The sequence below is a fragment of the Lissotriton helveticus genome, chromosome 1_1 (genome assembly GCF_964261635.1).
Source record: "Lissotriton helveticus chromosome 1_1, aLisHel1.1, whole genome shotgun sequence".
Lineage (NCBI taxonomy): Eukaryota > Metazoa > Chordata > Amphibia > Caudata > Salamandridae > Lissotriton > Lissotriton helveticus.
Genome location: NC_136057.1, coordinates 842146851 through 842160921, shown reverse-complemented (window position 1 = coordinate 842160921; position 14071 = coordinate 842146851). Strand labels below are relative to the sequence as shown.

Genomic DNA, 14071 nt, shown 5'->3' with positions numbered 1-14071 from the left:
GGCCCGACGCACCCACAAAGCCCCAGTGCACTGTTGGGGCGCTGAAACACACAGCACAAAGAATCATAGGTCACCACCGGGCCAAAAGGCAAACGAAACCGACAATCCGTGGCAGAGCGACATCACAAATATACACTCTGCAGTCGGAAGGATAGCCCAGCGAAACAAGCTCATGCTGTTGAGACTTCTAGCCAAGGGCTGTTCCAGGCTAGACCGCACACTGCCATCCCAGTCGTCCCCCCTTCTGTAGAGAAATGTCGTCCCACAGAAACCCCTGTGCCCATACATCGAGGCGAAGTCGTGCCGGCCACTGCTCCCCAAGTGCGCTGCGCTAGGTAGAAATTCAATACCGCTGCAGAGGACTCGTGCGCCTGGCCCAATCCCTCCGACAATAAACACTCCCGACCAAAGGCAGTCTGTCGGCAAAAAGAGAAACCGATCTCCATCACGGAACAAGAAGTGAAAATGCAAGCGTTTCTTTTCCAAACTAGCGAGGCTAGCATGAAGTCACGACCGCCCTCCAGGCCAATCGGAAACACAAACCTGAGGATGTACACCTCGCACAAGAAACCCCAAGCGCTCCAAGAGCCTCGGAACGCGGCTGCGGGTGCAAATGCTCTGAACGCCAGTGTCTACCACCTGGGCGTCCAGCCTGCTTCCCACGGCAATCTCCATCGTAATCCAAAGGCACAAGCGCTCTCCAACCTAGGCCATCCCACCTGATGTAAACTACAATGTGGACACTTACGCGTTGAAAATTGCCCGGAAAAGACTGCCCCACGTCATCGTCCAGAGGTGCGAGCACCCAGATACGCTATTCTCCTGCGGCTCCAACTTCTACCTCTGAGCAGCTCCCCAACACCGCCGGAACCGACCCTGCCCGGCACGCTCTCCCTCGGCCCCCCAGGCCACACAAACGGCCGCTCGGCACGCTCTCCCTCGGCCCCCCCAGGGCACCGGGGACATCACACTTCACTCCTCCCACTCCAGAACCTCCGCAAGCGGACCCCGACAACAGCACTCACCGCGAACCCGTCGAGGCAACGAACCCGACGCGAGACCCGCTAGACATGCAGGCGCAGGACGAACAGCGCAGAGCAGCCAGGAACGCGACGGCAGGAAAGGCCGAGCCTCACTGCCGCGCAAATTTTAAACCACTTGGGGCCGCCCCTCCCACCAGTTGACCCGCGCCCATTGGACGCGCATGAAAGGGGCGGCCAGGAATGACTTGCACCGTTTTACTCGCACGGAATGTGGGACTAAGATGCTGTCTCGCTTAGCTCCCCTTCGCGTCGCGCGGCCAGCGGCATAGTGGGCAAAATAGAACTACAAGTTGCATTATGCAAACACCTGGACTGGGGGCACTACTGGCCGCAGGTGTGGGCAACTTGAGAGGGTTGATGGTGCTGGCAGTCTCTTCTCCATCACTGTCTGTCTCCAGGCACTGCTGCGATTGTTACATGACATGGCATGATCATCACAGCGCGCTGCCTGGCACCTGGCTGGGCCTCAGGGTGAGGAGGGTGACAGACCTACATGTTTGTATTTTGGAAAATAGGCATTCTAATGTTAATAAACTCTTTGATGCAATCAAGAGGAACATATTACCGCTCTTGCTCCCTTCTTTTTAGAAGGGCATAGTCAGTCGCAAACAAATTTGAACACTTTTAGTTGAGAAAACAATAAAAATATTTAAAAGACTTAAAAAAACAAATGGCATTATTTTTAGTTGAGTATTTGTCATAAATAATAACCAGACGTTGAGTCTTAACGTCATGAGATGCAATCTATGGTTTAAGTATAATATCAGATAAGCTGTCTTGTTACCTTTTCATCAGGTGTCACCTCTCCGGCTTTCCCAGTTAAGGTGTAAATTACGGTTGTATTAGTGAGAAAACCCGTGTCCAGCTGGCCAGCAATAATATGGAGTTTCGCCATGTATTTTGCGTTTTCTTTGTCTGTCAGAAGTGCTTTCACCTAAAAGGAGCAGAAAGTCATTATTTTTCTACGGTTCAACAAATATTGACATATACACACATGGGTACAGCCCAGCGAAGATGGTGAATAGACCTCCATATATCACAGTTGATTTTCTCTGCTTGTCCCTACATGATGTCCCCCGTGGATTCTGCAAAAAATGATACATGTAAGGTAGTTATTGAAACTCCTTGCACAGTTAAGCTGGGTAGGACTGATCTGCCCCTTTTGCTGGATTTTGTAATATGGTTTGGGGAATTATTGCCTCCTGCTGTGAAAAGTTTGTGCAGAGGAAAAGGAAACAGCCAGATTAGGAGACCCAGCAGCTCTTTGCTAACACTTCCAGTTACCTACTTCAGGGTTCTCCACAGTCGGTCCTGGAGGGCTGGATCCATGCCAGATTTTTTAAGATATCTACATTTATCTAAACTGGGATATGCTAAATATCCGGCATTGACCTGGCCCTCCAGGACCGACTTTAGGGAACCCTGGCCTACTTTATAATCTCCAGGGGATCTCCTCCGTATGATGCAGCTACGAGATGCAGAATCCTTTAGACTTTCCTTTTAATGTAATTTACCTAAATAAAAGTCCAGCCTCTTTTCTATGTCAGCTACCTGTCCACTGTTAATAATGAGGCCTTATCACGTTCTTTGATTTTCCACATACTGCTGTAACACTTATCATGGTCTCCAACATATCCCCTCTTTGATTGTGTAAATTACAGTGAATGCCATTTTCCTTTTGTCCCTACAGGTTTGATTTGCCTTTTTAGCCTTGTTTTTGTGGGTCAACTGATGCAGAGCCATTCCACAAATTACAAACCTGGTTTTCTAAGGGACACCCTTTGCTGTGCCATGAGAGGAGAAGACTCTCCGTAGGTCACTTTCCTCTTTAGTCTTGACGGGTATCTGCTGCCAACTACCTAAGGGTAGGTCCAACCTCGTGTAGCCATTTTCTATGTTTTGAGGGCACTAAAGCTGTACCTAGGTATGGTGCCTACTGGCATCCAATGTAAATTAAGTGTAATGACCTGGGCAGGTGGGGGACCCTTCGTAGTTATTTTTGTCTGTTTTCAATCATGCACATACGATTTGCAACAATTATCTTGGAGATTGGACAACGTGTCATTGGACTTGTTGTACACATGTTGTCAGGATTGTGAACATCTTTAAAATTGTGAAAATGGAATTAGAAATAACAAGAATGGGAACAGCCCGATCTCCCATTTATTTTTTCTCTCCTCATCCTGTACAGAGGAACAGAGCAGGCCTCTGAAAGTTCTACTTCACCACGTGTAGAAAGGCAGTTTGCCAGACACCCAATCCATTCTGGGAAGAGTGCTAGGGGGCACCATTCCCAGAAACCTCTCTGATTCAACCTGATTTTTGGACTTTAGGAATGCCTGCACTGTGACTAGGAGTGGACAACTGAACAGCACTCAGGACCTGGAAATGCAAACTGGATCATTCCTCTGGTTTTTAGAAAAGTAACATTTGAGCCAATCCTGGGAGAACCCTTCTGATTGTACTAATAGAATACAAAGGTGAATGTTGCCTGTTTCCTCTTGACTGGGAATAAGACTGAAGGCCCTGCTGATGCTCTGCTGGCTGACCCTGCTGCTGCTGACCCAGCCGGCCCAAGGAGTCGAGAGTCAGAAACACTGCACCTAAAATGTATCTGTATCCCTCACAAGAAATGTGAGAAGGGCTACCTCAAGAAACTATTGATACACTTGCTGGTAAACCTAGTGCAGAATTTTCCTATAGACCACACACCTTTTCTGCACCAGCATCTCTTGTTTTGTTCTTTATTTAACTGTGCCTGGCTGCAGATGACCAGATCCCAGTTGGATTGTGTGCTGGCTGGATCTGGAAGGGCAAACGTAGTCCAGTGAATCCCTTTGGGCCAGCACACAGCTGCCTTTCTGGGTCAGACTGCGGTCTGTTCTCTGCATTCGTTCTTAGTTCGTAATCAGAGGCACTGACATAGGCCTGCCAGTGCCACTGGTTATGCCCTGAAACACTTTGCCAGAGGATAAGGTTTTCTTCCTGGACTCTTTTGCTACATTTTACATATTCTTCACATGTAAATTGCAGATTAGCTTTGTACATAATTTTGATTTCCAATTTATTTCTCTTTGTTTCAGTCTATTTTTAGTTAATAAACAGTTAAAATCCAGTAATAAAGATCTTTAGGCATTTCAAGCATGGTGTATTGCAGATCGGAACTGTGGACATAGGGTGCAATAAAAGGAGGACAACCCAACCAAAGGAAGGGTAAGGTGGTCGCCTTAGACCTGTCGCCGCATGCGTTGGAAAGGGGGCCAGCCCTGACAGAGCTCAGTAATAGCTGCATGAATTGTGGTCTTGTGTATGAGCAATTGGGGCCCATTCCATATATGTGCGCTATGAAATGCGGGTGTTGGGCATCAGTCCCGATTATCGTCCTGAAGCTTCCCTGAAGTAGTGACCATTTGTCCCTGAAATCTTTTATGGCATATGGTTCTGGGTTACAATGCTTTTTCTTAGACGGAATATAATCCTATGCCTCTGCCTGATCTTCTGCAAATCTGGGGAAATTTATATTTAAAAATGACGTTTTTGGCCCCAAGCCTAGTGGGGCAAGGTATCCCGACCCTGCACCCATCTGTTTAAAAAAAATCTTTTTACAGGACATCTGACTGAGTTCCCGCGACCTAAAACTGCTGTTGCCTTTCTTCGTTGATGTGGTGGCAGCAAATCATTTTATCATTTCTGCAGGCATGATATAGGCATAAATGTTAAAACTTAATTACTCAAAGTGCCAAACAGATTTACACCAAATCACAAAAAGCATGACTTCTGGGCCAAGATCTAGCTTTCTGTAAAATGTGACCATATTGCGGTCAGCTGTTTTTGCGGTATCGCTGTTAACTTTCCCTATGGACAATTGCACTTGATGAACTGATTCTCTCTCAGCCCCTGTGTTAGAAATGGGAGTCTCTAGTTGCCAGAGGTAGGTACCTTTGTCCAAAGAGTGGCCTTTGCTTCTAGTCAGGGTAAGGGTGATACACTTCTAAAATAACCCCTGTTCACCCCCTGGGCAGCTTGGCACGAGCAGAAAGGCTTATCTCAAAGAAATTGTGTGAAGCATTTGTGAACACATACAGTAATACAATGAAAACACTACAAATGGACACCACACCAGTTTAGAAAAATAAGTACTCTTTATCTAAACCAAACAAGACCAAAACGACAAAAATCCACAATACAGTAATACAAATAAGACTTTCAAATGGTAGAAATAGTTCAGTTGAAAGCAAGTTGCAGATGCAACACTTTTCACACAAAGTACCTTGGATGCGTTATGCACACAAACAAAAAGAGTCGCAGGGGAGGTGATGTGTTGGTTCCTTACACCCAGGAAATTTGATGCGTTGGTTCCTTGCTCCGGGAGAGGCGATGCGTTGGTTCCTGACTGCTGCGCAAGGGGGGTGAAGCATCGGTTCCTTACAGGAAAGGAGGTAATGTTTCAATTTCTTACTGCGTAGGGAGGAGATGCGTCTGTTTTTTCCTGCGTCCCCCCCAAGGATGTGACAGACTTGGAGCCTCGCTGCGATGCGATGATCCAGGACAATGTGTGAGTTCTTGCAGCCGCACAGCAGGCCTTGCGTTGGAATGGGTACGTTGATCTCGGACTTCGGAGATCGGTGCACTCGAAGTGGCGTGCAGTGATTTCTGGAGCTGCAGGCAGGCGCAGCAATGAATTCAGAAACAGGTGTGGATGCATAGCGCTTCTCGAAGTTACGCTACTTTTCCAGCTCCCAGGGGCAAACAGCCTTCAGAGGTCCGAAACTACAACAGGCCCCTCTTAGGAGGTCAGAACTACCAGCAAGGAAGTTCACGGGAGCTGGTGGAGAAGTCTTTGTGTCCCTGGGACTTCAGAACAGGGAGCAAGCTCTTCTTCAAGCCCTTGGAGATCTTCCTCAAGCAGGGGACACAGCAAACAGCAAAGTCTTTTGCCCTTTCCTTGGCAGAAAGTAGCTACTGCAGGCCAACCCCAGACAACAAACAGCACAGCTGGGGCAGTATTCCTCCTCTGTTTCTCTAGCTCTTCTCCTTGGCAAAGGTTCCTCTTGATTTCCCAGAAGTGATCTAAAAGTCTGGGGCCTTGGCCCCTCTTTTTATACAGTAAATCTCTTTGTTCTTTCCTGACCCAGGGCTCTGAGCCCAGTCCAAACCAGTCTGGGGGGCACTTTGCAAGTGCACAACAACCTCCATGTGAGCGCTGGCTCCAGACGCACCACATGGGGGCGGAGCCATCATTGTGGAAGGCAGGCACAGCCATATTCAGATTCAGGTGCTACTCCTCCCACCGCTCCAAATGCAGACCAGGCCTATTCAGCCTAGCACTAACTCATCTAGACTCTCTGGAGCCACTGCACATCCCTAGCCCCTGTCACTCCAAAGCCAGACACTCAATACACATCCTAGCAGAGGCACACTGGAACGCTAAGTGATGTAAAAATCAGAATGTAAAAATCACCCTCACTAAAAGATGCATTTTAACATTCTGAGTTCAGGCATACTAAACTTTATTTTCCTACCTTGTCCCCAGAGGTAGTTATGTTTATAAGATGTTATAAGCAAACTCCCCATTCTTTCCTATGGGAATAGGTAGCCTTGCAGTAGTGAAAAACAAAATTGGCAGTATTTCACTATCAAGACATGCCACACACACCAGGGCATGTCCTACCTTACACATACACTGCACCCTGCCCACAGGGGTACCTTGGGCTTACCTTAGGTGTGACTAACATATAAGAAAAGGGAAGGTTAGGGACTGGCAAGTACCAGACTTCACACATGCTCTGCAGTGCCAGGCTTGAGTTACATTTACTGGCTGCTTATGTGAGTGGTACAATATGTGTTGCAGGCCCACTAGCAGCATTTTATTTGGAGGCCCTGGGCATACATGGTGCACTGCACTGACTAGTAAATCGAATCAGCCAATTATGGGAACACAAATCCATACTGCTTTGTGGGTGATATAAAGTAGCTTGAACGTGGATCTTCTGGCAACTGGTAACCAATGCAGGGCTTTCAAGGCATCAGGGGTGACAAGCGCTTTACAAACCTTTTTTCCTATTCTATCCTTCTGCTATCTTTCCAAATCCAAATAACTGACTAACCTATCCACTACTTAAAATCCCCTGCATGTTTCACTATACTAATTCAACACTAATCCTCTATGGGTCCCGGAGTAGCGTGCTACTCGTCGAAAAAGTGCATCGACGTAACGTCAGGGGTAGTAAGCGCTATATAAATGCAATTACAATACAATACAAAACATACAATTTACAGGGAGAGCATTTGCACTTTAGAACTGATCAGCAGTGGTAAAGTGCCCAGAGTCATAAAACCAACAAAAGCAGGACAGAAACAGAAGGTCACAAAGCACAACAATCTGGGGTAAACCTGCTGTAAAAGCCAGGACTAAAACCCTGCCTGACTGATCACCTGACATGTTCTAGGAAGGAGCTGATTTCCTAAAGGGGGCATTACAAGGCAAAGAGCCAGGTCTTTAGGGCCTTAGGAAAAGGAAGGTGGGCTTCCAGGCAGGAGATGGATCAAGGAAGAGTGTTCCAGAGCTCAGACTTTTTAATGAAAAGTTTCCAGGGGATTCATCTAATGGTGCCAAAGTTATAAGCAAAACAAAAAATACTTTTCCTATGAAAACCTGGTCCTAACTATAACTGCCCAGTGGCGACCACCACTGGGTAAATACATCCTTGCCTAAATATATATATATAAATATATATCCAACCAAGGTGCCTCTGAACTTTAGAAATGCCACTCCACACAGAACAGGTTAGCAAACCTTTTGTTTAGTGCATCTGCACTATATATATTGTTAGAAAGGGGACCCCCGGCCGGCCAATGCTCACGCCAAGGTCAGTCAGGGATCACCATTTCCAAGTCAGGGCAAGGGAGTTACACACCAAGATAACCCCTGCTCACCCTCTAGGTAACGTGACGCGAGCAGCAAGGCTAATCTCGGAGGCGATGTGTAAAGCGTTTGCGCGCGCACCCCAGCAGCAACACCCTAGGCCCACCACAAAGGAAACTCCACACAAGGTTATATCAAAAATAGCCTTTGTATTATAATAAAAACACATTAGATAAGACACACACGTTACAATGTGCCAACAGGCACGGGCAAGATTTACAAGGGATTATGTACAGGACAGGGCCACCTGGACCACTGTCACGGGTATGCACTTTTTTTTAGAAATAATACTTGTAGGTATAACACTTAGCACATAAACATATAATGACTGTAACACAGAAATAGTAAATGTAGCATACAACCAGTAACTACTGGTAAAGGGTAAATACCTCCTACGGCACCCTAAACACTGTAGGGAAATCACGCAGGGAACTAGGACCTTATCATCAGGACCTATGGAAGGAAAACCTATCACCTAAGCAAGTCACATTTAGCAAAGGGAAGGAAACCTAAAATAATCACCTAAGCAAGTCACATTTAGCAAAGGCAATAAAACATCAACAATCCTCTAAGCAGGTCACTTTTAGCAAAGGGGAATAAAAGCATAAACAATTACCTAAGCATGTCACTTTTAGCAAAGGTAATAACATAAACAATCCCCTAAGCAGGTCACTTTTAGCAAAGGGGATAAAACATAAACAATTACCTAAGCAGGTCACTTTTAGCAAAGGTAAAAACAAACATTCCTCTAAGCAGGTCACTTTTAGCAAAGGGGAATAAAAACATAAAGAATCACCTAAGCAGGTCACTTTTAGCAAAGGTAATAACATAGACAATTGCACATGAAACATTAAAACACATTCAGAGGTGCAGGTAGAACATTTGCGCAGGAATCAAATTCACAAGTAAATCACAATGCGCAGGGTGCACATGGCACACCACTAGATCTGTCCCTCAGGCCAACTGGCCTCGCAAGGGCTGGAATGCCCTGAGTCTCAATGTTAGGGAAGGCTGCGCAGGCAGCACAGAACAAAAGCCTAAACGTAGCAACTGTCCACTAAGTGCTGGACAGTTGTAAATACAGCTGGACAACGTTGGAGCCTCGTGGGCTCAAGAACAATGATTGGCACCCAAGAGCCTCTCTGGGGCTCTCAAACCACTGTGGGCGCTGTGAGCCTTCTCTGGGCTCTTAAAACAAATGCCCCCTCGATCCTCGTGGCTCGTAAATATGGTTAGGCGGGAGCCTCTCGGGCTCTAAATAACCAAATTGCCCCCAGGAGCCTCGGGGCTCCTAATCACACTGCGGGCTTCGTTGGAGTCCCTCACGGGGGACTCAGGATCAAGTAATGCCCCCAGAGCCTCGACCGGCTCTTAAACAAATAGGGAATGCCTGGAGCCTCTCGGGGCTCGGACACGAACCAAGACCTTGTCCCTCACTCACCGGGTCTGCTGGGGCGGGGAAGCACTCGCTGCCGGTCTCCTTGCGGGGCTCCTCTCTCCACACTCGGGGCCTCGCCGGCGGCGCTTCTCTCCTCGCTGCCCGGCTCTCTCTCGCTCTGCGGCTGCAGGGCGGGACTTCCGGGTCTCTCGGTCGGGCCGCACAGGGATTGGCCGGCCCACCAATCACTTCCGGGTCGCTGCGGGCAGCGCGGCGGCTCGTGTCAGGCAGGCAGGCGGGGTCTCAGTATCCGAGGGGTAGGCTCCCTCGTAACTTCAATAAAGGGCGCAGCCCAAGAAAAGGGCAATAAGCGGCTTGGGCAACCGCGCCAAAAACCAATCGGCAACTAGCGCTGGGGTCAAACGCCGGGTGGGCACCGGCTGGGCACACAGAGCGCACTTAAGCGCCGGCAGGAAAATAAAGCGCTCCAAAGCGCTCTCAAAGCAAAATCCAGCGCTCCCAGTGCCAGGGAGGAAAATAAAGCGCTCTGCAGCGCTAGGAGTAACAATAAAGCGCTCCCAGTGCTAACAATGAAAGGCAGCGCTCCCAGGCGCTGTAAGTAAAAGAAGGGTCCAGCAAAGTCCTCTTAGGCAGGCAGGGGGGCAAGGCAGGGCCAGAGCCAGCACACTGGGTCTCCAGGCAGGGAGACAAGCCAAGTGGCGGTCCTCCTGGCCCCAGCAGCAGCAACAGCCCCCTCTGGCAGGATCCAAAGCAGAACAGAGAACCATTTCTGTGGGGACACAGCCCCATTTTTATACAGAGAAATCCTTTGTTTTGAGGTGCAGGGTGGGGGGAAACCAGCTGCAGCTGGCTTGGGAGTACCCTTGATGGCCCAACCACCCCTTTCATTCACTGGGGAGGCTTGGGTCGTTAGACAAACCACAGGGGGGCGGAGCCAGCATTGTGTGGGGAAAAACCCAGCCCATCCAGGACCCAGGTGCACTCCTCCCACACATCACTCATGCTGATCTCACACTCACCACCGGGCAGACCCATCCAGACTTCCTGGAGCCTGGCATGCCAGCCAGCTCCAGCCAATCACGCTCCAGCACCCTCACTGCACACATACATCAATGTCCAGCAGTAGCACTTCCCTTCTAGACACATACAAGCCGCACATACCATTGCGCAGCATTCACTCTCACGAGTTCACACATACCAAACTCGAGCCTGCACTCCCCACACATCAGGAACTACCAGGGACACACACATTCCCCATGCATTCCTATGGGAGGGCAGGCCAGCCATACTACACGCACGCACTTTACTCTGGGACACAGGGAAAAAGTGCGCCAAGACCCAAAAATCACTAACACTGGGTCACAAATAAAAGCAAAAAGATTAGGGGTGAACCTGCCCTAAGGCCCAAGTCCAACACAACCCCCTTCCAGCCAAAACGCAGGGCAGACCAATCACCACCGTGATGGACTTCCCTGCTTGGGGCGATAAAACACGGACGTGGGCCCACAACTGCAGGGACACCCTCCTGTTTTACGCCACGGTGAACCCCTGGGGTTCCTTCTAAAACTACTGTAGGGACTAACTGGGCTACCCCACTGGTACTCTCCAGCTGCCCTCGGCCAGGACCAGGCCCTAGGCCACCCAGGTACCACTGGATCCTGCCTACTCACAAAGTGGGGGGTAGTAACCCCTGGCACATAATAGCCACTCTCCACCCTTCCTGTCTGCAAGACAGGGCTAGACTGCCACTGGTTCTCCAGCCTAGGGTCTACAACCTCAGGCGGACCAGGAGTCTCAGGGAAGGCTCTCCTCCCCTTACCTCTTCTTCTCGGGTTCCTCCTCCTCCTGCGAGGGGTACCCTCTAAACACCATCCTCCCCACCTAGGGTTTAACCCCTCAGGTGGCACCGGGGTCAGAGGTGGGCTCTCCCACCCTCTGCACTCCCTTCCAGAGTCCTGCTCCCTCCCAACCGGGGCGGAACCTCTGGAAAGAGAACTGGTCAGGACACTGATTACAGTAGTCCCACCCTTCAGGTCAGGCGGATCCTGAACCTGGCCTTCCAACCTCTGGTCTACAACCTTTGGTGGAACCAATGCCTGGCACTCCAGGACTTCTGGGGACTCACATACTATCCCCCAATCACTCCTTTCGCTGGACTCCTGTACCCTCCCTACTGGAGCGGTACTGCCAGACTCTAGAACCATAGAAGCTCCGCTTACAGATGCTCCAGGTCCTCTACACACTAGGAGATCTCCCTCAAGTGACCTAACAGGCAAGCCTAGGTTCCCATCCTGGTGTTCCCTAAAGAAACCATCCAGGCTCTGTGACAGGGCTTCGGGCGTATGGGGACTCTCGGTCACACACTCACTCCCGCTCCACTGAGACAGGCAGTCAGCCCCTACACCCTCCTCACTAACCTGGGACCTAGCTGGGCTACTCTCAACCTCCTCCACCACACTGGGCTGGAAGACACCTGACCCACTATTGTTGGAATCACTCACTAGTGACTCTAAAGAACCTCTTGCACTGTCCCAGCGTTCTGCTTCCTTTGCAAGGTCCCAAGGACAAAAACATTTCAACTTCAGCAGGTGCTGGCGCAACTCTGGACAAACAACACTGAGCAACTTCTCCTTGAGAAACATATTGACTACTCCGTCCACCTCATTGTCCGAGTTAGCCGTCAGCCAATCCCACATTGCATCAGAACAGTCATCCACAAAATACTCCCACCCCTGGTGAGGTGGTTTCCTAAGGTTCCTGAATTTCACCCTGTTCTCCTCTTCTAGGGAAACAGGTACCAGACTCGGGGAACTGGGAGTGGGACTGTCTACACTAACACTTAAATAGCTGCCACCACTGGATTCAACCCTCCCTGGGGAATCCAGAAAATCAAAATTGCACTCAGGGGATAACCTACCCTCTAGGGTTACCTTCTCCCTGAACAAGGCCCTCTCAGCCTCTAGCTTGGCGTGCTCCAACCTGAGCTGTTCCATCGCTAGCTGATGCTCCCGCTCTTCCCTCCTATCCAACCACTCTTCTGGGGACAGGGAAAGGGATGGGGCGCTGATACTGACACTGGACCCAGCAAGGGACTCCCTATCTATGGGGTCCTCACTATCTGCTGATATCCATCCACTGTCATCATCATACAACTCACATTCTTCATCAGAATCTTCAGGGCTCCCCACAGACTCACCACCCTCATGGCGTGCGGCTCGGGCCCTCTCTCTCTCACTGTACTCAAGATCCCACTGACCCTTCTGCCATTGGATCAGGCTGTCCCTAAGCTGGGACTGAGTATCCGACTCACTCACCTCCATGCCTCCCTCTTCACAGAATCTGACCAGCTCTGACCTACTGTACGTAAAAAGACCACAGAGATCAAAAACAGGCTCCATTTTGGCGGACGTTCTCAAGAAGAGTTTGACACAGAGAACCTGGGGGTCTGAGCTTAACAGGAGTACACAATTACAAAAATTCAGCAAGATTCCTATCTCAGAGAACTTGCACTCCTCTATCCAGTGTAACACACCCTCATTCACACACATCCCCCCTGGTAAGGCAGTTTCTACCACCCCTGACTTCTCAACCTGACCATAAAGACACAGGTACCAATGTGGGAGTAGGGCGGGGAACAAGGTACTGGACACAAATCACAAAATGACACCTTTCAGGAGAAGCAATACTTAAACTTCCCTAAAAAACAATAATCCCCAAAATGTGGTTATCTAAAATTGCAGAGTTTTGTAGTGTGGCCTGTCGCCACTGTGGTACAGCGCAAACGCAAGTCCAATCCGCACCGCTTGCCACCAATGTTAGAAACGGGACCCCCGGCCGGCTAATGCTCACGCCAAGGTCAGTCAGGGATCACCATTTCCAAGTCAGGGCAAGGGAGTTACACACCAAGATAACCCCTGCTCACCCTCTAGGTAACGTGACGCGAGCAGCAAGGCTAATCTCGGAGGCGATGTGTAAAGCGTTTGCGCGCGCACCCCAGCAGCAACACCCTAGGCCCACCACAAAGGAAACTCCACACAAGGTTATATCAAAAATAGCCTTTGTATTATAATAAAAACACATTAGATAAGACACGTACATGTACTGCCACTGAAAAGGGCGTTGGCCCGAAACGCGTCTGGCAGGAAAGGGACTCTGTTCGCAGCTCGCGCCCTGGCGATGGCATTAATTCCTACCTGTAAGTGCATTCCCACCTAGGTGGCAACCTTTTCTTCCATTTGTTAGCGGCCGGCCCGGTCGCAGGTTTGCACTACCGCGGACATACTGCGGGTCCACGGCTGCCTCATTTGGGCAGCTTTCTGTGGTACAGGAGGTGCCTTTACTTGCGGGGTGCTTGCGGGGACATTGGCAATCCCTTTAAAACTTTTTTGCATGCGAATGACGGCGGCGACCCACTTGGGCTTCACTGAACCACCAGTCCCAGAAAGCATTGCGTCAGGTTTTTACACCTGTGCATAATTACTGAGGGTATTTACTGGTGCCTGCAGCTTGCCGTCATGTCACATGTGCTGCCACTGGAGAGGGCGTTGGCCCGAAACGCGTCTGGCAGGAAAGGGACTCTGTTCGCAGCTCGCGCCCTGGCGATGGCATTAATTCCTACCTGTAAGTGCATTCCCACCTAGGTGGCAACCTTTTCTTCCATTTGTTAGCGGCCGGCCCGGTCGCAGGTTTGCACTACCGCGGACA

General features: G+C 49.7%; 1 protein-coding gene across 1 annotated transcript in view; it reads right to left on the bottom strand.

The window, feature by feature from the left end:
• Window positions 1-14071, bottom strand: part of STAB2 (stabilin 2) — a 944658-nt gene that overhangs the window by 681542 nt on the left and 249045 nt on the right. The window contains exon 12 of the mRNA XM_078674824.1: window positions 1828-1977. Within this exon, the coding sequence (XP_078530950.1) occupies window positions 1828-1977 (150 nt within the window). The remainder of the gene's footprint in view (window positions 1-1827; window positions 1978-14071) is intronic.